At 37.3% G+C, this 25464-nt stretch overlaps 1 protein-coding gene and 2 long non-coding RNA genes across 4 annotated transcripts; 1 reads left to right on the top strand and 2 right to left on the bottom strand.

Moving 5' to 3' along the window:
• Positions 1-1584: 1584 nt before the first annotated feature.
• On the bottom strand, positions 1585-12193 carry LOC125239461 (ribonuclease H2 subunit C). Its single transcript, XM_048147070.1, has 4 exons — positions 11988-12193; positions 11709-11836; positions 2457-2561; positions 1585-1759 (listed from the first exon to the last, which is right to left on the bottom strand). Exons 1-4 carry the CDS (start codon positions 12133-12135, stop codon positions 1745-1747), a joined length of 396 nt encoding a protein of 131 aa, XP_048003027.1. The 5' UTR covers positions 12136-12193; the 3' UTR covers positions 1585-1744.
• A 5456-nt stretch (positions 12194-17649) lies between these two features.
• On the top strand, positions 17650-21096 carry LOC125239421. Of its 2 annotated transcripts, XR_007178528.1 has the most exons (4): positions 17650-18019; positions 18117-18464; positions 19076-19233; positions 20058-21096. It is a non-coding gene; the product is annotated as an uncharacterized LOC125239421 (long non-coding RNA). The 2 variants fall into 2 exon arrangements; XR_007178529.1 differs by having other exon boundaries at positions 17650-18464.
• A 128-nt stretch (positions 21097-21224) lies between these two features.
• Positions 21225-24648, bottom strand: LOC125239420. The gene is made up of 4 exons (XR_007178527.1): positions 24346-24648; positions 24023-24259; positions 23304-23457; positions 21225-21356 (listed from the first exon to the last, which is right to left on the bottom strand). It is a non-coding gene; the product is annotated as an uncharacterized LOC125239420 (long non-coding RNA).
• Between the last annotated feature and the right edge of the window lie 816 nt (positions 24649-25464).

Below are 25464 nucleotides of genomic sequence, written 5' to 3' on the forward strand. Positions count from 1 at the left end.
CATGCCGGCGGCCGCGAGTTCGCGGCCCATTCAGTGGCGACGACCTTCGCGCGGCGCAATAGAATTCAATGTCGTCTGCACGCGTGCGGTCCGTTTGTTAATGTAGGTAAGAATTTAGAATGGCGGCGTTTTGTGAACATCAAAGGAGTGAGCCTTCTGTACTTGTACTATTATATATTCTGTGGTGACATATTGTATGTTTCTAGCGAAGTGAGCTACAACAGGCAGGCAAGCATGGTCGCGCGATAAATGATAAAACATCAGGCCGTCCCTATCGCACTATTTGTAAGTGCGATAGGGACGGCCTGTCGCACTATTTGTAGGTGCGATAGGGACGGCCTGATGTGTTATGTTATCATTTATCGCGCTACCATGCTTATACGCCAGGAGAATAATGTAGCGTTACGTCACTCACTCTAGTATTTTTAACAAATAATAATTGTTATTCAAATTTATTAAAATTTTAAAAAATCAAGTTACGTAGAAACAAAAAGTTGTATTAAAATTTAATTTTGATCGATTATCTTTAATTATAGAAAAAGTTGTGTCGTTAACCACAAGATTTGGCATTTTTAAGTTATAAATGATAATTATGTATATGGAGATGACACCTCTTACCTTGTCGAATTTTAAACATACTTTAGATTTTGTTTGGCAGATTTAGATATATTTTCAACCTTACCTATAGTAAAATTATGTATAAAACCATACTTAACCTCATGAGGCCTACCATATAAATTGATTGTAAAACTTATACAATATACGTGCGAAAAGATATCGCATCGCAATTCGCACCCAAGAACCCGCCTAGTGGGCACTCGTTTTTTTTTTATTTATAAATGGGCTTACTCTTGGCCACAGACTAGCCAAAGGCAAAGACGTGGCCTACGATGACGTGAGCTCGCCCAGAAGATGCCTGTTCACTCGTTTTACCCAGATGCCGGAGAACCCGCCGCAACCCGCGTTCACACCATACAATCATAATTTGCGGTTATAAATTACAACCGGTTTCTCGTAGTGCACTATTGGTCGTTGCTTGAGAACCTCATATTTGTCTAATATATGTGAGTGATGTTCCGCTATTGATACCTACAGATGTTAAAGAGATGTGTGTGAAATAAATAATGAAACTATTATCATATTGTTTTATTGATTCATAAAATATAACAATCAAAGAGGATCGAGTATCTAGTTACTAGTAAAATGTGTAATCACCGTGCATAGACTGCCATCTATTGACACAGGCTTAAAACTTTAGAACCTGTTTTGACCATTTAGCCCATATTCCTAGCTTGATATGTGTTAAAATGTCAAATATTAATATTAGCGCCATCTAGCTGAGCGTACCCCAAAGGTGTAACGCCATCTAGGTCACCGTACCTTTTTCTATATGGTACTGAAGTACGTTTTTTACATTGTTCACAAATTCAATTGACGGCGACTTTAGTCAAATCAGCTTCTTTTTATGAACTGTCAAAACGATTCGCTAATATGGAACTACTATGAAATACTGAGTGACGTTACGGTAAATTCATTTACTTTATATCTTTCTCTTTGACTTATTAAATTGAAATTATGTTTAAACATAACTACTGTCCATATAATTCTTCTAATTATGTGGTGCTTTACTTCGTGCACTGCATAAAACATTTTAAGTATAGGAAACTAGCCTCTTGTCATAAAATTAAACAGTTCATCTGATACAATGTTATAGATATTTCACAACAGCTTCTCTATTAGTTGATCAATCACCATGGATCTGAAAAATACAAACAATAATACTTAAACAAAAGAATATAGATATAGAAAAGCGAAAGAAAGTCTAACCTACTAAAGTGTTGGGTCCAGCAGGGCCCGTAACTTTCATGCCGATGACATCAATTTGACGTCACGCTGCATATAGGTGATTCAAGAGATTCATTTAATAATCAATCATAAATCATTTTAATCATGACTTCAAAATTATTCATATGTGAAATAATTAATATACTTGATACTTGAAAAGTAAATTAAATTATTTGTTTATTTTTTACACAATATGCATTTTTATTAAATAGTTTTGTTACCATATTTCAATAAATTATAAAAAACAAAACAAATTGTTTCCTTTTCGTTTCAGTATTGAGTAGGTATTAATTATTCCACGTTCACGTATGAATAGCTTACTTTTGAAGTCATTTGTAAACGATTAAATTGGTTAATGAATAATGATCAATTATTACAATAGTACTATTTGAATCATCGTATATGTACCGTGACGTCAAATTGATGTCATCGGCATAAAAGTTACGGACCCTGATTATAAAATAGCCACAGACTACATGATCAAGTAATAGCCACAGGTGATCTGGCTTTTAGTCCACTTAGCGAGTTCTGTGACCAGACTAGCTTCAAAGTGACGCGCCTGTGTCTGCACACTGCACGGTATGCTATTAAAAATTTGACAATCAACCTACCGCATCAGCGATCTCTATCCAATCCAGCGCTTTGACCATGTTGTCATTCTTGGACGGCTTCTTATCCCAATTCCAGTATATGAAGTCTTTGAAGCCTCCTACTACCTGAAAATTGAGAACAAAACTTCTCATTGTCAGATCATAATAATTCTTAGGCCGTTTTCACATTATCCGATCCGATATCGGATGTAGGAAGAATGTAAAATGTAAGATTTATGCGCTTCTAGGTTTTTATTTATGTATTTGATAGATCATTATTACTAAAAAACGATATAAAACGCAAAAATTGCGGATTTAATGCAGATGGCACTTTCCTACAACAGTTTTTGTCCGAGGCACCATCGAACTGCCGATATCGGCAGGACGCTTCCGACATTTTTGGCATGCCGGACCCCCCGCCAGCTGTCGGCCGATAATATTTGTATGTGTGCGTATATAATGTAGGTATACGTTTGTAGTAGTGTGCGTGACAAAAATGGCGTCTATTAAACAGCTGTTAATGATGAATTTCTGTTGAAAAAAAAAAGATTGTAATTCATCGGTCCGAATTGCGGATACTAATTTTTTCATGTTTTAGTAGATATAGTTAAATGTAAAATTATTTATTTTACCTGCACACACTTGAGTATTTTTATGCTCGTTATTTTAATTTTACAATAAAATATTTGAAATATAGTGCTTATAATTATTAAATATAAAACTTTTAAAAAATATTTTTTGATACAAAATCATACTTCATTGATTTGGAACAATGCGTTTTATCGGACCGACATCCGACACTTTCGGAAGCGTTTATCGGGTGTAGGATGTCGGTCCGACACCCGATATCGGATCGGATAATGTGAAAACGGCCTTAGAATCAATTTATTTGGGGGGGGGCCCACAAAATAATTTTATCTGACCAGCCACCTGGTCTGCAGGGTTAGCACATGATTGCTGTGAGCAGGGACCGGCCCGCTATCCCTTATACGGGGTTTTGTATGGGTATTTCGTTAGGCTTAACTTACCCTACCCTTTTGACGCGATACCCTTTCATTTTGCTTTTAAAGCCCTAACGAAAGCGCTTACCTAAAATAGCCCAATACCCTTTCAAAACCCTTATCATCGGCTCAGCCTAACGCCATAAGGGTAAGCCTTATATTGGGTTTTATTTGCTTTCCCTTATAGAGCATATCGTGCGAGTTTAAATCCTGTACCTCGCTCATAAAGCACACATTACTCCGAACGAAATAACATACGATCGTTACCTACGGCGGCACTGTGTGTGATATTTGCGCGTTTCTGTTTGATGGAAATGGCTGTAGATAAAATAAGGTTCAATTTTCAATACCAAATACTTATAGTTATGATAGGCTCCTGCTTTGCTCAGGTGTAACACAGGCAAACGCTGCTTTTTAGGGTTCCGTAGTCAACTAGGAACCCTTATAGTTTCGCCATGTCTGTCTGTCCGTCGGTCCGTCCGTCCGCGGATAATCTCAGTAACCGTTAGCACTAGAAAGCTGAAATTTGGTCCCAATATGTATATCAATCACGCCAACAAAGTGCAAAAATAAAAAATGGAAAAAAATGTTTTATTAGGGTACCCCCCCTACATGTAAAGTGGGGGCTGATAATTTTTTTTATTCCAACCCCAACGTGTGATATATTGTTGGATAGGTATTTAAAAATAAATAAGGGTTTACTAAGATTGTTTTTTGATAATATTAATATTTTCGGAAATAATCGCTCCTAAAGGAAAAAAAAGTGCCCCCCCCCCCCCGCTAACTTTTGAACCATAAGTTTAAAAAATATGAAAAAAATCACAAAAGTAGAACTTTGTAAAGACTTTCTAGGAAAATTGTTTTGAACTTGATAGGTTCAGTAGTTTTTGATAAAAATATGGAAAACTTCGGAACCCTACACTGAGCATGGCCCGACATGCTCTTGGCCGGTTTTTTTTATCGGACTTGTCTTGATGAGTACCCGAAGTCCAGCATGCTGAACCCTGGCTGCATCTAGGGGAACTCGGGTTTAGTGTAACATAGGCAAACTCTGTTTGCGTCATCGGACTTGTCTTGACGAGGACTTGGGTGCGCAATAGCCAAGACAGCGTTGTAGCTGAGCCCTGGCGGTATCTAGGGCAACTCTGGTTTCGGTGCATTATAATATAGAAATATTTCATGCAATGTCAAGTTAGGCATAAAACATAACTGAACAAAAATCCTACCAGAAGTGAATATTAACATCAAGTAGTTAGAACAAATTTATTAATTTGCCATACATGAAACACTTTATTTATGTCTAAAAAAATACGTATGTATATCCATTTGAATATCAAAATTAAGTACAGTCGATTTCACTAATAGTAACACAGGGAATAAGGAGAATACTGGAGTTCCAAGCGTCCATAGACTGCGGTAACTATTTACTATCAGACGGGCTGTATGCTTGATTGCCACCAGAAAAGTATTTCTGTTTCAAACGATCTTCATAGAATTCACAACAATCAACAGAAATAGTTTGACAGATTCTATGGTACTACTCAACTCAACTAAGTACCAGTCATAAAGACGAGTCTAAGATATTTCACACGAAACATACTATGAACAGAAAACAGCGTTTATTTATATTGCACCGAACCTGAGTTCCCCTAGGTACCACCAGGTCTCAGCTACAGCAGTGGCTTGGGTACTGCGCACCCAAGTCCTCATAAAGGCAGGGCCTATAACGGAAACCGGGTTTGTCTATGTTGCACCAAACCTAAGTTCCCCTAGGTACAGCCAGAGTTCAATATCATCTTTACCAGTACTCATCAAGACAAGTCCGCTGACAAAAACAGCGTTTACCTATGTTGCACGAAACCCGAGTTCCCCTAGGAATAGCCAGGGTTCAGCATCAGCTCTACCTTGGTTACTGCTCACTCAAGTACTCATCAAGACAAATCCGATGACGAAAACAGCGTTTGCCTATGTTGCACGAAACCCGAGTTCCCCTAGGAATAGCCAGGGTTCAGCATCAGCTCTACCCTGGTTACTGCTCACTCAAGTACTCATCAAAACAAGTCCGACGACGAAAACAGCGCTTGCCTATGTTACACCAAACCCGCGTTCCCCTGGGAAAAGCCAGGGTTCAGCATCAGCTCTACCTTGGTTACTGCTCACTCAAGTACTCATCAAGACAAGTCCGATGACGAAAACAGCGTTTGCCTATGTTGCACGAAACCCGAGTTCCCTTAGGAATAGCCAGGGTTCAGCATCAGCTCTACCTTGGTTACTGCTCACTCAAGTACTCATCAAGACAAGTCCGATGACGAAAACAGCGCTTGCCTATGTTACTCCAAACCCGCGTTCCCCTAGGAATAGCCAGGGTTCAGCATCAGCTCTACCTTGGTTACTGCTCACACAAATACTCACCAAGACAAGTCCGGTGAAGAAAACAGCGCTTGCCTATGTTACTCCAAACCCGCGTTCCCCTGGGAAAAGCCAGGGTTCAGCATCAGCTCTACCTTGGTTACTGCTCACTCAAGTACTCACCAAGACAAGTCCGGTGAAGAAAACAGCGCTTGCCTATGTTACTCCAAACCCGCGTTCCCTGGGAAAAGCCAGGGTTCAGCATCAGCTCTACCTTGGTTACTGCTCACTCAAGTACTCATCAATACAAGTCCGATGAAGAAAATAGCGTTTGCCTATGTTGCACGAAACCCGAGTTCCCTTAGGAGTAGCCAGGGTTCAGCATCAGCTCTACCTTGGTTACTGCTCACACAAGTACTCATCAAGACAAGTCCGATGACGAAAACAGCGCTTGCCTATGTTACTCCAAACCCGCGTTCCCCTAGGAATAGCCAGGGTTCAGCATCAGCTCTACCTTGGTTACTGCTCACTCAAGTACTCATCAAAACAAGTCCGATGACGAAAACAGCGCTTGCCTATGTTAAACCAAACCCGCGTTCCCCTGGGAAAAGCCAGGGTTCAGCATCAGCTCTATCTTAGGAACTGCTCACCCAATTAACTCATCAAGGCGAGTTGGATGACGAAAACGGCTTGTTTTTATGTTGGCAATTAACGTTTTCAATGTGTAATGTTAATGGTTAATTGTATTGATTTTCGGCCAACACTGTATATTTACATGCATACATACATATTTACATAATTATATTCATACATACATACCTACATACATTCATACATACCTACATACATTCATACGTACGAACGTACATACTGATCTATGGGCGGCGATGATCATTTACCATCAGGCGATCCATCACTTCCTTGTCTCCCAGTTCATTAAAAATAATTTCTAGCCGTGTTCTACTTTTATCCAACGAAAACATGTTTCGTTGCAAAATTAAAAATGGGGCGCATAGTGCGGAGTGGCAACAGCGCATTTTCCTTCCTGTTCTTACAATAGCTTAGATTCATAATCTTGTCTCTTTTACGCAAGGCTCGACTACGCTTTAACAAAACATTACTTTGTCTCATTTATGTGACCTTATTTCAAAGGGATGTTATGATAGCAGTACTACATTAGTAATTTTATTAGGAAATAGTCTTAATGTAGATAAGCTTAGCATAGATAAATTGATGTCCACACTAAATGTTATTGAAAAATCTGGTGTGGGGAAAATTATATTATGTGCACTACCTTATGCAGAAAATGTATCATATGACTATAATTGTAAGATAGCTTACTATAATTCTTTAATGTACCATGCCATAGCTGTTAATAAAAAGTACCATTTCTTTGACTTAAATAAATTCATTGAGCGCTTCATGCTAGCTCCACGGAAGGTATTTTTGCCAAAGAAATTATTTGTATATTTAGTGGAGTTATTGGCCTTCAATATTGAGCCAAATAGATGTAATAGTGTTATATATAAGTCTCAGTCAGCTGACAAAGCCAAGGACCCCATGCCTCATTTAAACTAGATTGTAAGACAGCGGAAAAACACCTGAATATGAACGTTGTTCACCAGAATATTCAGGGTTTTTCCAGCAAAGAATTAGAAGTAGGATTATTTTTAGATAGTAATAATGTTGAAGTTATGTGTATTACTGAACATTGGTTGAAACAAGAACAGTTGATATTTGATTATGTTAATTTTAAATTAGCTAGTTTTTTTGCCAGAAAATCTGCTGCTCATGGTGGCTCCCTTATTATTGTTAAAAATTGTATGAAGTGTAAAGAGCGCAAAGATGTTGTAAAATATTCCATAGAAAGAACTATAGAAATTTCATGTGTTGAATTAGACAGATATATTATTGTATGTGTTTATAGACCACCATCAGCTGACTTCAGCATATTTGAATCTACAATGGAAAATGTTCTGAATTTAGTATGCAAGGGCCAAAAACATGTTATTGTATGTGGAGATTTTAATGTTAACTTGCTCGAGTCATCTAGTAATACTGTTAAAATGTTCTGTTTGTTTAAATCATTTAATTTATTTAATTTATTTCTTGAACCTACCCGGGTAGGTGTGACTAGTGCAACATGCCTAGATAATATTTTTTTGTAACTGTGAATGTATAGATAAGAAATTATTTAACTGTTTTCATTCCGATCACAGCAGCCAAAGGGCAGCTTTCTTAAACGTTATTCATGATACTCCACAAACAATAACATATAGACCCATTACTGGATCTCGCTTGGAATCATTCAAAAATGAAATTCTACATAGTTTGTCTATAATACCATTTTCGCATTATGACTGTAATCATTTGTATCAAGATGTTTTCAATGTAATTCTTAATCAATTTAATAACAATTTCAAAGTGAAATCTATTAGTGGGTCAAAAGTTAAAACAAAGTTTAGTGAATGGGCTACTGTAGGTATTCACAAAAGTAGAAAAAGACTTTATGAACTTTATGGTGAGAGAGAGCTGAACAAGAATTCAGAATTCCTGGACTATGTAAGAAACTACTCAAGAATCTTCAAGAAAGTGTGTTTAACTGCCAAGAAAAACTTTATTAGTTCTAAATTGAAAGTGTCGGACAACAAAGTGAAAACAACTTGGAGTATTATAAATAAAGAAGCTGGTAAATGTAAATCACGCGATTGTCAAGTCAACATTGTATCAGATAATCAACAAATAGTGTCGAACAGCGATGTTGCCTCGGCATTCGAAGATTATTTCTCAAATATAGCCGTTAACACCACAAAATGTTTACATTCTTCTGCGGCTCAAGCCCATTCATTACTTTGTGCTAATGTTAAGAAATGTAATAATTCATTTGAATTTAGTCAAGTAGACTCTGTAAATATTGTTAAAACATTCAAGTCACTCAATTTAAAGAAAACGGAAGACTTATGGGGAACATCAGTTAAAGTAATTAGTCATGTCATAGATATAATAGCACCTTACTTGGCCGTAATATATAATATTTCAATTTCACAAGGCACCTTTCCAGATCTTATGAAATGTAGCAAAGTCATACCGCTTTTTAAATCGGGTGATTCGAGTGATATAACCAATTTCCGTCCCATATCAATACTTCCTGTACTAAGTAAAGTCTTTGAGAAGCTAATGTTAAATGATCTACTGGGACACTTCAACAGACATAGATTACTTACAAGCAAACAGTTCGGTTTCACAAGGGGCCGTTCCACGACCGATGCTGCTTCGGTACTCATTAAACATATATATAATTTTTGGGAAAATTCTTGTGATGCAATTGGCATATTTTGTGATCTTTCAAAAGCCTTTGATTGTGTGGATCATGGAACGCTCATTTTGAAATTAGAACACTATGGTTTGTCTATAAATGCCCTAAACTTTATGTCTTCTTACCTTAGCAATAGAACACAAACAGTAGTTGTTAACAAAACTCGCTCTAGCGGGACTGTAGTCCAATTAGGAGTGCCACAAGGCTCAATTTTAGGTCCATTCCTGTTTTTGGTTTATATAAATGATTTGCCATGTATAGTGAAAAACTTTTGTGAAATAGTACTTTTTGCTGATGATACATCACTGCTTTTTAATGTTGACCGAAAATCTACGGATTACAATGTAATTAATAGCACGTTAGCTGATGTACTGCAGTGGTTTACTGTCAACAATTTACTTCTTAATTCTAAGAAAACCAAATGTATTCGATTTTCTCTGCCGAATGTTAAACCAATCGATACAAAAATACTTTTGAATGATGAATGCTTAGAGATGGTAGATACAACACTGTTTCTTGGTTTAACATTGGACAAAAATCTACAATGGAGTCCTCATATAAAGAAACTAGCAAGCAAATTAAGTTCAGCCGCATACGCCGTTAGGAGAATCAGGCAACTGACTAATGTTGAGACAGCTCGCCTAGTGTATCATAGTTATTTTCACAGTGTAATGTCATACGGTATTCTGGTTTGGGGCAAAGCAGCTGACATACAGACTATCTTTGTATTACAAAAGAGAGCCATTCGTTCTATTTACAACTTAGGAACACGTGAATCAGTAAGAGAACTCTTCAAAGAAATTAATATCTTAACTGTAGCTTCCCAATACATTTATGATAGTATAATTTATGTTGTTAAGAATTTAGACTGTTTCACTAAGAATTCTGATATCCATAATTATAACACTAGAAACAAAAATAAGCTTGCCATAAAGAAGTTTCGTGTCCGTAAAGTACAGAAGTCATTTGTTGGGCAATGCATTCATTTTTATAATAAGTTACCTGACACTGCTTTGAGATTACCCCTCCCAGCTCTTAAGAACTACTTAAAAAAATCATTGATGTTAAAGGCTTATTACAGAGTCGAGGACTATTTGACAGACAAACATGCATGGCCCGAACCAGAAACTACAAAAAACGAATAGCAATTAAAATAATTGTATTATGTATAGAGGACACAGTTCAGATAAGAAAGCACATCAAATATTTTATATTTTATGTTGTGTAGGTAAATTACATATTTAATGATATTGAGATTCATATTATCTTTTTCTTCTATGACAATTTGATATGTTTTCTCTGAAGAAGAACGACGTATTATTAAGCAATAATATAATTTATTGAAATTGATTTCCATAGAGTACCTAGTCTGTTCATATTCTTTGATGAATACTTTTGCATGTTAAATTGTATGTTGTTATTTAATGCATGTTAATTATAAGATGTAATGTTTTGAAAAGAAGTTGCCCGCCGAGTTTCTTGCCGGTCCCATAGTGGATACCCCCCTCCCAACTGAGGGGGGACTGAAATCTTCTCGAGGCTGAGGCGTAGGGTTAGAGCCGGCGTAGCTTTATTTGACGTTCATATGCGCATTGTAATATGCCTACTTGAAAAATAAATATTTCAGTTTCATTTTCATTTTCATTTTCAAAAGGGAAAGCCTTATAAATAGCGCTTAAAATAAGGGTAACCCTTATTAAAGGCTTGCAAGCCGTATCGGATAGCGCTAAGCCAATGCACAGGGCTAGCTTTATTGTTTTGCTTAGTTTTTTGTAAGGGCTAGTCAAATGAATGGGCTTGCAGTTCGAAAGGGAGAGTCTCTCGATTGGGTCGTCCTTACGTTAGGGATTCCCAATGAAAGGCTTGTAGCGCGGAAGGGGTTGTCCGGTCCCTGGCTGTGAGTATTTGCCGCGAGAAAGACTACCCGTCCTTATGTCATTAATACAGTAAGGGCCACTTGCACCAACGAAAATGGAGGGTTATTTTTTTTCAGCTTTGGCTTTTACTCCCTGCCAATTGCACAGGGTGAATTTGCCAATGTCAGTGTTGGCTTGGTGTTACAGTAGTGTTGACTTTCACATGTGAGAATGTTCAGTTTTTTTTTTTTATATTTTTTGATGAAGGATGTGGAGGGAAAACCTAAAACAAAACAATGGAGGGTTAACCCATAATTTTATATGAAATTTGACTACCCCCGCCCACTAACCCCGAGTTAAATGTTTGGTGCAAGTGGGCCTTAGAAGAAGACATCTGATCTATCTTGCGGTGACATACTCTCGCGGCAGTCATGTGCTAGAATTACAGTCCTTTATAATAGTGTGAGATATGGCCAACACTGTAGTAAAAATAAATTTGGGCTAGGACTTTCTACATGTTTATAAAAGTAAACTTATTTTTTTAACATCTCTCCCTTTCTTTGTATCTCTATAACATTATTGTCAGATTTAGTATGGAGTAATAAATTTATACTTACTAACCTTGTTGGCGCGACAACCTAAAGTGAGTCTTGGCCTCCAACACAAGAGCACGCCACTACGCGGTCCAGAGCGACCTCTCGCCAGCCCTCGCTAAATAAATTTACACATTAGGTATAATTTTCGATCTTACGTGGAATTTGCGATCAGCGTCTTCTGAGAGTGGTCTCTTGGCCTCATTGGCGACTACGGCTCTGTAACCCTCAGGAAAACTCATCTTGGTGCCGTCTAGAGGGTGACCACGGAAGGACGCCGTTAATTCTAGAATTAAAACAAATTTTGCAAATTAGAACATATCTAACAAAGCATTGTACAAAGATAGTTGTACATGATTAGTAACGAATAGTTATTAAGCAGTTTTTGCTTTTTTTCCGAATCATCTATAAAAATAAACAATAGGTCGTAATCTTACCTCCATCTTCTTCAACAACGTACGGCTCGAAATATTTCTCAACATTAGCAGGTCCATCTTCTTCCACTTTACAAGGCACGTAATGTGCACGCTGTTCAAAGGCTTCTTTATTCGTTTTTTGTAATGTATTTTCTACGTGAATCGACATTGTTTTCTGTGATTTTAAGCTTAATTTAATTGGAGGTTAAGGTTATGCAGACTCCCGCCAAAATTGACTTCATTGACTTGACAGTGACAGTAGTTATGATGTTTATGTGGTGTGGTATTAGATATTTTTTACTTAGGGCCAGTTGCACCAAACCACCTGTAAATGTAGGCTCTGTTCGTAAAATTTTACCGATTACGTGGGGGACTTAACGATTTGTTAATGAATTGCGTTGCACCAACCCAAAAATTACTGAACGTAACCGCTAACTTTGTTGCCAGGTCGTGAATGAAATCCTACCAACATTTTTATGGTAGAATTGATTTTTCATATAGCAACCCAATCACATAAATGTCAAAATCTTTATTTAAAAAAAAAAATTGGTTGTCTGTAAAGTCGGTTTACGGACGGTAGTTTAACGTGATAACGTCAAACATTACAGTAGTATAGACAGGGGCGGTCAGAGTATAGCAAAAGGGGCCCGATTCTGGGACTTTTTTCACGTTTTTTTATTTATTTATTTATTTATTAAAAATACACAAAAGTTAACAGTATTTCACCAAAGCACTTATGTGGTAATATAATTATGTACATGTTAAATTGAGATAAATAAAAGCAAACACACTTAAAAGTTAAACTATGGTTATTACATTAATCACCTAAGGAGGGTAGAGTCTATGAACCTTAACAGTTTTCTGTAAAACACACCAACACTATCAGCAAATATGTCAATATCGTCTGTCTCCAACATGATGCGGTTAAGAGCAGCTCGGGCTCGAGCGGTGCGCCGGCCGCCGTGAACAGGCGCCGCCGCCGCCGCGCCGGCACCGCGCCCGGCATGCCAACCACCACATTCGCTCTTGGCACTTGCAGCCCCATTCTCTCAAGCACGGATGCGTCATCTACTCTATGGTGAAACAGTTGGCGGTAATGCATAATATGCAGCAGTTTCCGTCTGGTTTCTAGAGTTTGAAGACCAACCATTCCCGTTACGAATAGAGATGGATACATATATGGGTAATATCCGTACAGTCGTTTGTAAATGTGCCTACAGAACTTCCTCTGCACTCTTTCTAGCATAGTGTTTTGTTCTTATTAGAAAGAATGCATTAAAATAAGCATCTTTTATAAATTAAAGTTTTTTTAAAACCTACTAATTTAGGAGTTAGAGTGGTGCAAAGTTGCAAAATTTTCCCGTAGCATTACTAAGCCGCCAGAGACAGAAAGCGATATCGACGGAGCCCCGCTTATTACAGAAACTGCACAGAATAGGAGCCTTCGGCCGTTTGAAGATACCTAACGAACCTAACTTATACCTATATAAAAGTCGTCATTTTGTATCCTAGACCGTTTGCGAGACACGCGTTAATTTTATTAAAGTGCTAGTGCCATTTACTAATCTTAGAACCCTAATATTCGCAGCTGTGGTGCTTTACTCAGGCCACACGCTACAACCATACCGACTTTTGTGTCAAAATGACAGTCAGCAATGTCAGATTCCACAGAGGTCATTAATTTTGGAATCAGCACCCCCTAAAACCTATTTTACGACACCCATGATGACTTTTGTGTCAAAGTGACAGTCAGCAATGTCAGATTCCACATTGTTCATTAATTTTGGAATCAGCACCCTCTAAAACCCATTTTACGACACCCGTAACGACTTTTGTGTCAAAGTGACAGTCAGCAATGTCAGATTCCAAATTGGTTATTAATTTTGGAATCAGCACCCCTTAAAACCTATTTTACGACACCCATGACGACTTTTGTGTCAAAGTGACAGTCAGCAATGTCAGATTCCACATTGTTCATTAATTTTGGAATCAGCACTCCCTAAAACCTATTTTACGACACCCATGACGACTTTTGTGTCAAAGTGACAGTCAGCAATGTCAGATTCCACATTGGTCATTAATTTTGTAATCAGCACCCCTAAAACCTATTTTACGACACCCATGACGACTTTTGTGTCAAAGTGACAGTCAGCAATGTCAGATTCCACATTGTTCATTAATTTTGGAATCAGCACTACCTAAAACCTATTTTACGACACCCATGACGACTTTTGTGTCAAAGTGACAGTCAGCAATGTCAGATTCCAAATTGGTCATTAATTTTGGAATCAGCACCCCCTAAAACCTATTTTACGACACCCATGACGACTTTTGTGTCAAAGTGACAGTCAGCAATGTCAGATTCCACATTGTTCATTAATTTTGGAATCAGCACTCCCTAAAACCTATTTTACGACACCCATGACGACTTTTGTGTCAAAGTGACAGTCAGCAATGTCAGATTCCACATTGGTCATTAATTTTGTAATCAGCACCCCCTAAAACCTATTTTACGACACCCATGACGACTTTTGTGTCAAAGTGACAGTCAGCAATGTCAGATTCCACATTGTTCATTAATTTTGGAATCAGCACTCCCTAAAACCTATTTTACGACACCCATGACGACTTTTGTGTCAAAGTGACAGTCAGCAATGTCAGATTCCAAATTGGTCATTAATTTTGGAATCAGCACCCCTAAAACCTATTTTACGACACCCATGACGACTTTTGTGTCAAAGTGACAGTCAGCAATGTGAGATTCCACATTGTTCATTAATTTTGGAATCAGCACTCCCTAAAACCTATTTTGCGACACCCATGACGACTTTTGTGTCAAAGTGACAGTCAGCAATGTCAGATTCCACATTGGTCATTCATTTTGGAATCAGCACCCCTAAAACCTATTTTACGACACCCATGACGACTTTTGTGTCAAAGTGACAGTCAGCAATGTCAGATTCCAAATTGGTCATTAATTTTGGAATCAGCACCCCTAAAACCTATTTTACGACACCCATGATGACTTTTGTGTCAAAGTGACAGTCAGCAATCTGAGGTACTACATATTTGTAATCTGAAAGTAATCAAGTCAATAATTTCAGTTATTTTGAATCGACTATGATTCCGAATTATTGGTAATAGTAATTATTGTATAGATGATTAGTGATTCCTTTATATGTAATGGTAATTTACCGTTTCACTTGATTACATTACAAGTAATCTGACACCCAGTAGTGGATTACAAAGTAAAATCAAGTAATCGTGTAATCCGGAATCGATAACGATTTGCCCATCTCTGCGGCGCTGCTGCAAGTTTTGAGACAGAAGTATATGCTAGAAAGAGATGCAGATATTTGCCACTCACTCTTACCTATAGTTGCGTCTCAAAACTTGCAGCAATAACTTGCTGGTCTAAACTCAGCTTAACGAGAACAACACACGGGCGCGCCATCTGTCCCAGCTGTGGTGCTTTACTTAGGCCACACGCTATAACCATACCGAGCGCATCGATCAGCCGCTTAGTTCCAACGCGCGCCAATAGATGGCGCAAAAACTATATTGCGAAACGGGACAATGACGTCATCTTTTTCGTGCATGCTGCCCGTAGTAACGAGTTATTAGACGTTATCACGTCAAAAAAACTTAGGCGCAAACTAGCGCAAACTAAACTTTCTTTGCAACTCTTATCGAAATATGTAACAATTTACACCACTTATGTACACTTGTGTTCGTGGTTATCTTATTTGTATATTCATGACGCATGAAAAGGACGCATCTCTACGACTTTCAAGTGGCTATTTCCAACCTAAAAGCCTTTGTAACAAGGAATGAAGGAACCAATTACCAGGCAAGTTTTCTCATGAGTATTATAATAATTTTATTATAGGTAGCTTATTACAGACCTCTTACCCAAATGCATAGCCTTTATTCCGTGAACTGGCTATGAAACAACTTAGCATACTTTTGGTGCAGTACTAGGCTTGTACTAGGTAAGTTCAATGTCATACACAGCACACAGCCTATGGCAAAATTTCCATTAAGTTTAATGACAAAACTGTTTGTAGTAGCAGACATTTAAGTTTATTTATGTACTTTTACTTAAATTTTGTTGTGTTTGAAAAGGATTATTAAGTACTAAATATAATAATAAGTTACATGTTGCTTTCTTTTCAGAGTTGATTTACACCATTTGATATGGACTACAAGATGAAAGTTCTACAAGTGAATCTGTTCTAGAAATCAACAAATTATACTATGAAATTAACTGGAAGTCTGGAAGAAACTTGTAGAAAATAAAGTTTTACAAATTATTATCATCAGAATTTCAATTTTGTTAATAAAATATATTATTTTTGTTACTTTATGTGTCATTTCACACTAATATCCTGTTTAGGTAGGGAGAGTAAAGGCCAAATAACTATACAGTCTCACACTAATAGACCCAACCCATTGAAAATTGTGGTTGTAAAGTTGGAAATTGAATGCTTATTCTAAAGACCACATTTTCACTGCAATATGTTTGAGGCTGGCATCTATTGGGATCAATCCATTTATTCACATGTTAGAGAACAGCACTGATAGTTTAAATGTGGCCGGCAGACACATTTTTTCCAGAGTATGTAAGTTTTCTATGTTATCAAGTTTTTACATAATTATATTATTGTCTGAGTAACCCACAACACAAGCATTATTAAGCTATCATGGAACTCAGTCAATCTGTGTAAAAATAAAGTCCTACCTATAATATTTCTTTCTTTTTAACTTATCTAGTATCACAGTTTATGATAATTAGTACTTTATTCATGAACAATACAGGATTTTATCTACCTTCCTGTATAGTCATTGTTTCCCACTATACTCTTATTATAACTATCTGCTTATTCAAGTTATAATTTCCTTTTTTTGAGGTGTAGATAAATTACCCATGAAATTACTGTTTTAATTTCACACACACACAATTCTTCTTTCCAGAATAGTAAGTAAAGTTTCCAAATTAGCATGACACAACTAGAAATTATTTTGCCTATATATACTGCTACTGAAAAGTCTGATAACGCTCTGACATGCCACAAAATTCACAAGGCCACCCTCAACACTATGCTGAAAAATAAGTACAGAACTATATGTGCCTACTTATGAAATCTTAGACTGGTTTATTTTAGAAATGTTTAGCTGCATTATTTATATCAAAGCAACACAAATTATGAAATACAATTTGAGGACTTTTAGTAGTGGGTAATAATACTTTAAAATTGTTAGAACATTTTGGTGTCAAGAATTTATCCCTGACCGACATGAAAAATTTAGGTTCAAGTAAAGTGAATTTCAAGCAGATACTTACTATTTAGGATAATAAACTTTATTGCTTTCATGTTGGTTAGCTTTATGTATGTCGTATCGTGAGGCAGCTCCGACACCAATTCGCAACGAAAATTGTTATTTTTGTGTTAACGCGGGTAGTCGAATGTAAACAAACCATTTTAGTATCAATCGCAGATGATGTCGCGAAACATGGCAGTTGTTATTGATTTTATTTTGATTATTGGTAAAAGGCTTTTGGAACGTCAAGTGGTTTTAACTTGGGTGTTTTCGGCGCGAGGTGGCAATATTGTTGAGAGTTAAAACGTCAATTGATTATTTGGAAATTAACGTCACTTTGACGGTAAACGGAAATGTGACCAGCAGGGCAATTATGGTCTGTCATTAAATATATCTCTATCGTCTACCGAAAGTGGAATTATATTGTAGCTCAAAGCATACTAAAGTTATAAATCGGGGTTTAATAAAATGAACGCGTCGATAGATAAATGATAAGTGTGTGAGTGACCACTGTTGTCTTTTATAAAAATCCGTTCAATAGCTGCCTTTATTTCATTGCGGGATGTGTTTTGGAACAATAAAATGCACGGATTTTTCAAATTGACAGCTGTGACACCTGTCAAAGTTTGATTTGACATATTGACAAATGTCACATACACCCGAAAAACATAGAAGTCAAAGATGAAAGTAAGTTGTGTGTTGTAAAAACTAAAGGAATTCCACCAAAAATGGTAAGTTTAATGAAATAACAATACTTAGTATATTAATGGTAATATTTGGGTTCTTGTAGTTTGTTACATTATTAATTGCTTTTGTTATATTTTTCAGTTGATGCAAGACGGACAAGCGGGCAGGAGAATGATAGTGAAATATTTAAGAGGATACGTACCCGGGAGTACAAACGTTTACGATAATATCGTTATCTCTATCGCTCTTCAATATTGGCGCGACAGAGCCAGACTGTGTTTCAATCGGCGTCTAGCGACGGCGAATTTCCTCTGAGCAATTCAGTCAGGGTATGCTGCAAACATACCAAGGAGCCAACAAGGAATGTTGCTAGGCTTGCCGCGAGAGATGTGAAATGCCATGACACAAATTTTAAGTGGCCATGACATATACTCAACAACAGCGGGCACTACAAGGCTCTGGCATAGAGTACCTAGAGCATGGAATGAGGTACATAAATTAAATATTTATAAATATGTATTATAGGATGTTCTTACACATATTGACTGAGTCCCATGTTACGCTCAAGACGGCTTGTGTTGTAGGTACTCAGACAATGATATATATAATATACAAATACTTATATACATATCAACAAATCCATGACTTGGGAACAAATATCCGTGCCCATCACACAAGTAAATGCCTTTACCGGGATTCAAACCCAGGACCGCGGCTTAGTGAGCTGGGTCACTACCCGCTAGGCCAGACCGGTCATCTCATGCGAATACTATAATTTTTAATGGTTATGTAGCTACTAGCTGACCAATATAGAAAAAAAACTGAATGACATTTCAAACAGATAATTCTTAAAATTTATAATTGAAAGAATGATAGCGCATAAAGGCAGTATAAACTTCCATAACTTAATTCTAATTAACACAAGTCAAATTATAATCTATTGCCTCAAGCACTAGAGGCCTTGGTCACTTTTTCTTTCATATGTATAATTTATTTCGGTTTTAATTCCATAACTTAATTGATACATAATAACTATAATAAATGTCTCTTGTTAATCATATATATATATTCCCAAATCCAGTTTCTAATAATTGTTGCAGGCCACCATTGCATAGTTAAATATGATGGGGCTCCTTCTTGTTATACTTTCTACAGCTGCAGAAAAAGAAAAACAATGTAACACTGAACCAGTGAGGTGTAATTGAACTAAATGCCATAAAACCAACTTGTTTGAAATAGGTCCAGAAAAGTTATAAGTGTGAGTGTTACTTTTGTAATAATTAAGCCCTTTAGCGTGCCTGCGAGGTGACGGGTTAAGAATTTCACCACCCCCTTTCTTCCCGTGGGTGTTGTAGAAGGCGACTATGGGATATGGGTTAAATTGTGGTGTAGGCGAGAGGCTGGCAACCTTTCACTGCAATGCCACAGTTTCGTTTTCTTTTAACCCCTTATTTGCCAAGAGTGGCCCTGAAGCTTTAGTGGTTTCATGTGCTCTGCCTACCCCTTTATGGGATACAGGCGTGATTGTATGTATGTATGTTAAGTCCTTTATTCAACATCGTGAGGAAACCGGACTAATCCCAATAAGGCCTAGTTACCCTTCGGGTTGGAAGGTCAGATGGCAATCGCTTTCGTAAAAACTAGTGCCTACGCCAAATCTTGGGATTAGTTGGCAAAGCGGACCCCAGGCTTCCTTGAGCCATGGCAAACGCCGGGATAACGCAAGGAGGATGATGATGATTCATAAATATTTAACAGCCCCTCTAGCACAACTTGCCCTGTCGCGCGCGAGTCCATACTTGAAGTCGCGTTTGATGTATGGACTCGCGCGCGCGACTAGGCAAGTAGGCAAGTTGTGCTAAAGGGTCTAATGACCAGTTTGGCTTAGCGCATAGTGACCCTACCTTCTAAGCAGATATTCTAGGGATTGTATACGAGTATGTATATTTGTCCCGGAACCATGGATGTTTATTTTGAATATTATATACTTACATCATATGACTTATTTAAGATGGTTATTCATCATTAAAGTTACCATAAAAGGTGACCTCTCTAATTTAATTTATTTTGTTTTTGTTTCAGTCATGGTATATTAGAAAACACTCAAGATGTCGAGGAAACACAAGAAGTTGATGTCGATCTAATCAGAGATATTAATTATTAGAAATGAATGTATTTGAAATACAAATATAAAATACCTATTTTCAATTTTAAATACTTTTATCAAAAACTATTTTGTATTTTATTTCAAATACTATAAAGTGGATGTGTTTTGCATTTTTCTAAACTTTAAAATACAAAATTCTTTTTTCACCACACCAACTGGTAGAAGCTCTCTTCATTCTCCAAAAAACGGATGAGAAAGTTGAATTTTATCCGCAAGATTGCAAAGTTGTTTCATACAGATTTTAACTTGTCCTAAGCTGGCTGGTAGATTTTGCCTTTTAAGTAGGTATGGTGTTTTTGAATCATATCATACCTACTCGCATATGTTTAATAAATTGATGATTTTGATTTAGGTACAGTTAGTATTTTCCTCGTATTGCTATGGTGAAAAAATTGGTGTTTCCCTCGGGGCAAAATTTGTATAACCATTGTGCCTTGAAACCCTCGCAACGCTCAAAACTAATAGAGCTGCACCTAAGAAAGGTTACTTGTTAGATTAGTTTGTTTGTTTTTGCACTTCTTCGTTACTTTATGTAAACTGTATTAAGTTGTGACAATAAAGATTATTAATTCAATATTTTTATACGACATACATAAAAAATATGGAAATATATGGAGAATGGCTCTAATTTCCAGTTATCTGAACTTGTGAAAGTTTTAACAGTGCAGAACTTAATTTCAATGACCGAAGAGCTGGCGACTTCCTCACACAACTTATCAGCATTGCGGTACAGCGAGGGATACAATGCCTTAAGGGCCTATTTTAGACATTAGGTTTAGAAAAAGATAATGTACATTTCTGTGATGAAAAATAGTGTATTTATATTTTCTTTAATTTATATTTTTCTGGGTTTTGTAACACAACAGTACAGTACATTTTAACTCAGAACCTATATACAAATGTCTTAAGTACATTTTACACCTACTGTACCTGAAATTTACATACTAATGTTTTTTGTCAAATAAAAAAAATATGTTATTTTGGAAATTGTATTATTTACCTATTTCAATATTCTCGCCGGCACAGAGGTGACTATCAGATTTTATTAAGGCTGTATGCAGTGTGATAGTAAAACAAAATAATGTCCTAAATCATTGTTTATTGTGTACGCTCGCACGCCAGCTCTTGACAACAGCCAGCAGTTGCAGCATTGCATCATGCTTAGACAGGCCGAGAGGCACCTCTTCCATAGTTCCTCTTGAACCACGAATTTTCTGGAAGAATAAAAAAGAAACAGGTACAGGCAACCAATCTGAATCTTAGGCCACGGTAGGATCCTTTTACAGTAAAATTCAAACTGATTTATATAGCAAATAAAGCACAGTATCAATAAGAAGGGGTTCTAGAGTGGTCTAGGATGCTAATTAGCAGTGGCGGTACAGCCATATAAGCCCAAAAGCCGGGCTTGCCCTAACATTTTTAAAATCGCGCGCTAATATTAGATATTATTAAGTTCTCCATAAGTGAAGCTCACGGCCGACCGACCATACGGTACAGACCACAGCATGTTGCCATGTTTTGCCGTGGCGCTAGTGCAGCGCGGAAGAGCACGTTCACTACGTTCAGCTATATCTTGCTCGCTCGCACTCGTTGGCTTGCAATGGGGCTTGCTCTTGCATCCTTTTTTCCTAGCTTTTAGCCTACATTCTGCCTAGCAACTTATATAACTATTTGTAGGTATATATAGAACATTTGTTCCACGATTTAAGCCGGGCTTTTGGTATGAAGTGAGGAACAAGATTGAGCGCGCGTTTGATTGACAACTTCAAGTGTATTATTATTTAGTCGAAAGTTTTATTTGCGTTAAGTGAATGTGCTCTTCTTCGTTTTCTTGTTATTAAGTGTTTAATTCGTTTAAAAATCCAATTGACAATGGATGAATTTGTTCCTTGTGACGGTGACAAATGCGTGGTACACATATTACTCGACGAAGGCAAGGTAAAGTAGTTAAATTTTGCCCAAAAACGAGACATTATTTCCGCGCGAAAACCAACGCCCGGCTTGTGTATTTCTCAGAAAAGTGCGGCGCGTAATAGAACTAATAGAACATTTTGTAGGGCTGTGAGTTCGAAAATTGAAGATTAAGTAGTTAGATATTGCCAAAACGTACCTTTCGGCTTGCCTCACTTTGAAACCCTAGGCACGCCACTGCTAATTAGTTAACTGTAAATGTAAGCAGCAGTTTAGAAATTATTGTCACACAAGAAGTCTATTTTTAGGTTGTACCTACTTGGTTCAAAAAATGTGGCAAATTATCAATATAAAAAGAAACAGGGACAACGTGTCTGGTGGGAGGAGAGAGTAAACTTGAAAGTGAGTTGATACCTTATATAAAGGGAACATGATGTTTGAATTGCCTTAACTGACCTAGATAATAACTTTATTTTCATAAAATAAATGATGGTATATTCTGTGAAAGTGTTAAAACTACAGCATACTCCTATACAATTGGAATCCACTGGAACAGAATAAACACACTGTAACAGTGTAAAATTAATCATAAATAGTTGTTCTCCATTGTGTGAGTTTGTCTAAATTTATACCTAATTTTAATTTAATATAAACAGTTTAATAATAACGCGCTGGTGGACTGGCGGTAAGAGCCTGCGACTTTCGATCCGGAGGTCGCGGGTTCGAACCCCGGATCGTACCAATGAGTTTTTCGAAACTTATGTGCGAAATGTCATTTGATATTTTCCAGTCACTTTTCGGTGAAGTGAGGAAACCGGACTAATTCCAATAAGGTCTAGTTTACCCTTCGGGTTGGAAGGTCAGATGGCAGTCGCTTTCGTAAAAACTAGTGCCTATGCCAAATCTTGGGATTAGTTGTCAAAGCGGACCCCAGGCTCACATGAGCCGTGGCAAAACCGGGATAACGCAAGGAGGATGATGATGATAAACAGTTTAATAAAAAGGATAATTGCAATCAAGTTTACAAATTATAAACCTGCTTAAACTTAGCTACTTAAATCATTTATGGGGCAATACATATCCTTTGTAAACAAGGTACTAAAAACTTTCATTCTCAGAGGTAACTGATTAACATATCAACCAAACAATAGCTACCTACCTATCTCACTGCACAATCAATAGGTACTTATAGTGATAGTGCTAATTATTTTTTTATGTCTAATGGTTTAGTAGGTACTCAAATGACTTACTTGCCTTCTGTTGACAGCAGATATGTACAATGTCAATTGATTGAGATGCTGGGTCATATCACAGTAGTCTACCAAATGGATGAGCCATAATCTTGTCTAGTCTTGTGTTGGTAGTTGGCACTAGCTCTGCTAGGGTGGATAGGTAATTAAGAACCTAAAACAAATTAGTAAAATATGTAAAATAAAATAAAAAAGCCTTGTACAAATACCAGTGGCAGCTGGTGAAAATTTCTGCAAGGCAACACTTAGCAAAAAGAAACCTGTCTTAACATTAGGTACTTTACTATAGGCAAGCCGGTGGGAATCGGCTTGTATGGACCAGCCGCTGCTGACAAATACCTACTATTCTGGTAATTTGGATCCAATTTAGTCCCATAGATCTATCATTAAAACAAATAAGTAATCAGAACAGCTGCAATTTTTTCAAGTTGATATTTCTCCTTGGGATATGAATAAATAATTATTTTGCCAAAGTAATAGCTGATTTTGTGTGTTTGATCAACAGATATATTAGAGTAGGTATGGCAAAGATACTTTTGAAGTGCTTTTGATAACAATGATGATGCTATGTGGGAGTTTTGTGAAATGATGATGTTTGCTTGAAGCAGCTCTGTCTGTCTCTAACATACAAACTTTTACATTAACATTAGTTAGGCATCAAGAATGTATTTACTTAACTAGATACACTGCAATCATGTCAATTTTATAAGTAGCTTTACCTTAGGGCACTAGGTAATCCATCATGGTTGTTAGATTTGTGATTCTCGGCGTTAAGTTGGGGAATGTGAAATGCACTGTCGCCTCCTTATGCACTCTGTAAATACTTATTTATGCCATTTCTTCATCGTACTTATCAGACGGGTTGCGAGCGTCTCTTGAAGCGTCCGTGTATTGGAATTTTCGACTAAATTTTCTTTTACACCGGCGTCGAGTAGGTATAGCATAATTTGACTTTCCTGCAAAGAAATTATGAGAATAGTATACATAGCCGAACTTTCTAACTAATAAACTTCCAATATAATCATGGAAAACGGATGCTTACCGGATAATTATACTTTAAAATAGATCGATTCACTAGTTTTACTTCGACGATAAAGCTTATCGTGACCTCAGAACCACTTAGTTAAAATTAACTCCCCAAACTGTCAAAATGGGACGATCTGTCAAATGTATCCAACGAGCATGTTATGCGAATTGACGTTTATCAGCTCGGTCACTTACTGCTATAAATGTATAACTAACTTCATACTCTAACGAGCCAGCATGTTAAGAGCGATATATATCGAAAATTACTGTCATTTTATTGAACCCTAACTGTCAAATTATCTCTATCACATTTCCATGCTTCGCCCGCAGACCGCTCTGAGCGGAGATGGTGGGGATTCTCGTTGGAATCATGCCATAAAAAGGTTGCTAGATTCTTGATTCAACCGCGCTAGAGAAAGGTTGTACCTAGATTCTTGATCAGACCGTTGTAGCTTACGGACGTTGACCACGCTCGTGCCAAATTCGCCTCGTTCCTGAAGGCTTATACCTGAAGGATTATTTCGATAGCTTATTGAATCTTATCGCTCTTTAACCGTTTAACTAAGTAAGTGTTCTATCTCAAGTGTTATTGTGATTAAATAAGAAGTCTACTTTTGTAATAACCAAGATATTGTAATATGACTTGAAAAGACATGACCCTCCGGGTTTCTTGCCGGTCCCAAATGGGATACCCTTCTGAAAATTAAGAGGGGACTGAATTCTTCCCGGGAAAGTGGCGTAGGGTTAGAACCGGTGTAGCTTATTTGAAAATAAAGTCTTAACCGTTTTCATGTTGTTTCTCATTTCTGAGCAATCCGTCTTTATTAGAGCAATCCTTATTGATTTTTGGCACTGAGTAATAAATAGAGGTTAGCTAAGGAATGGTCAACGTGGTCCAGAGTAGCATGCGAGTGTAGCTGTGAGGTAAGCAATACACGAAGAACCACCCCACGCGCCCATGCCGCTCATCCTTTGGCCATCCATCCCGAACAGGCGCCGCCGCCAGCCGGTGGCTCTCCGTCATGTATTTAATTAGCTGAAATACATGCTTGATTGTCAACTTTGCCTTTGCACTAGTCAAACTCAAGATCGCATCTCTCTGCCCGGAGTGTTTATGAATAATATGAATTCATGT

This window comes from Leguminivora glycinivorella, chromosome 25, assembly GCF_023078275.1.
Source record: "Leguminivora glycinivorella isolate SPB_JAAS2020 chromosome 25, LegGlyc_1.1, whole genome shotgun sequence".
NCBI classification, from domain to species: domain Eukaryota; kingdom Metazoa; phylum Arthropoda; class Insecta; order Lepidoptera; family Tortricidae; genus Leguminivora; species Leguminivora glycinivorella.

Bases quoted from the DNA above. Each gene is read 5' to 3' on its own strand.
- LOC125239461 (XM_048147070.1), bottom strand. From the start codon at position 12,135: ATGTCGATTCACGTAGAAAATACATTACAAAAAACGAATAAAGAAGCC. The intron at 11,837-11,987 runs GTAAGATTACGA...TTTTAATTCTAG, and splicing joins CGTTGTTGAAGAAGATGGAG to AATTAACGGCGTCCTTCCGT. The intron at 2,562-11,708 runs GTAAGATCGAAA...CTCAATTTTCAG, and splicing joins ACGCTGATCGCAAATTCCAC to GTAGTAGGAGGCTTCAAAGA.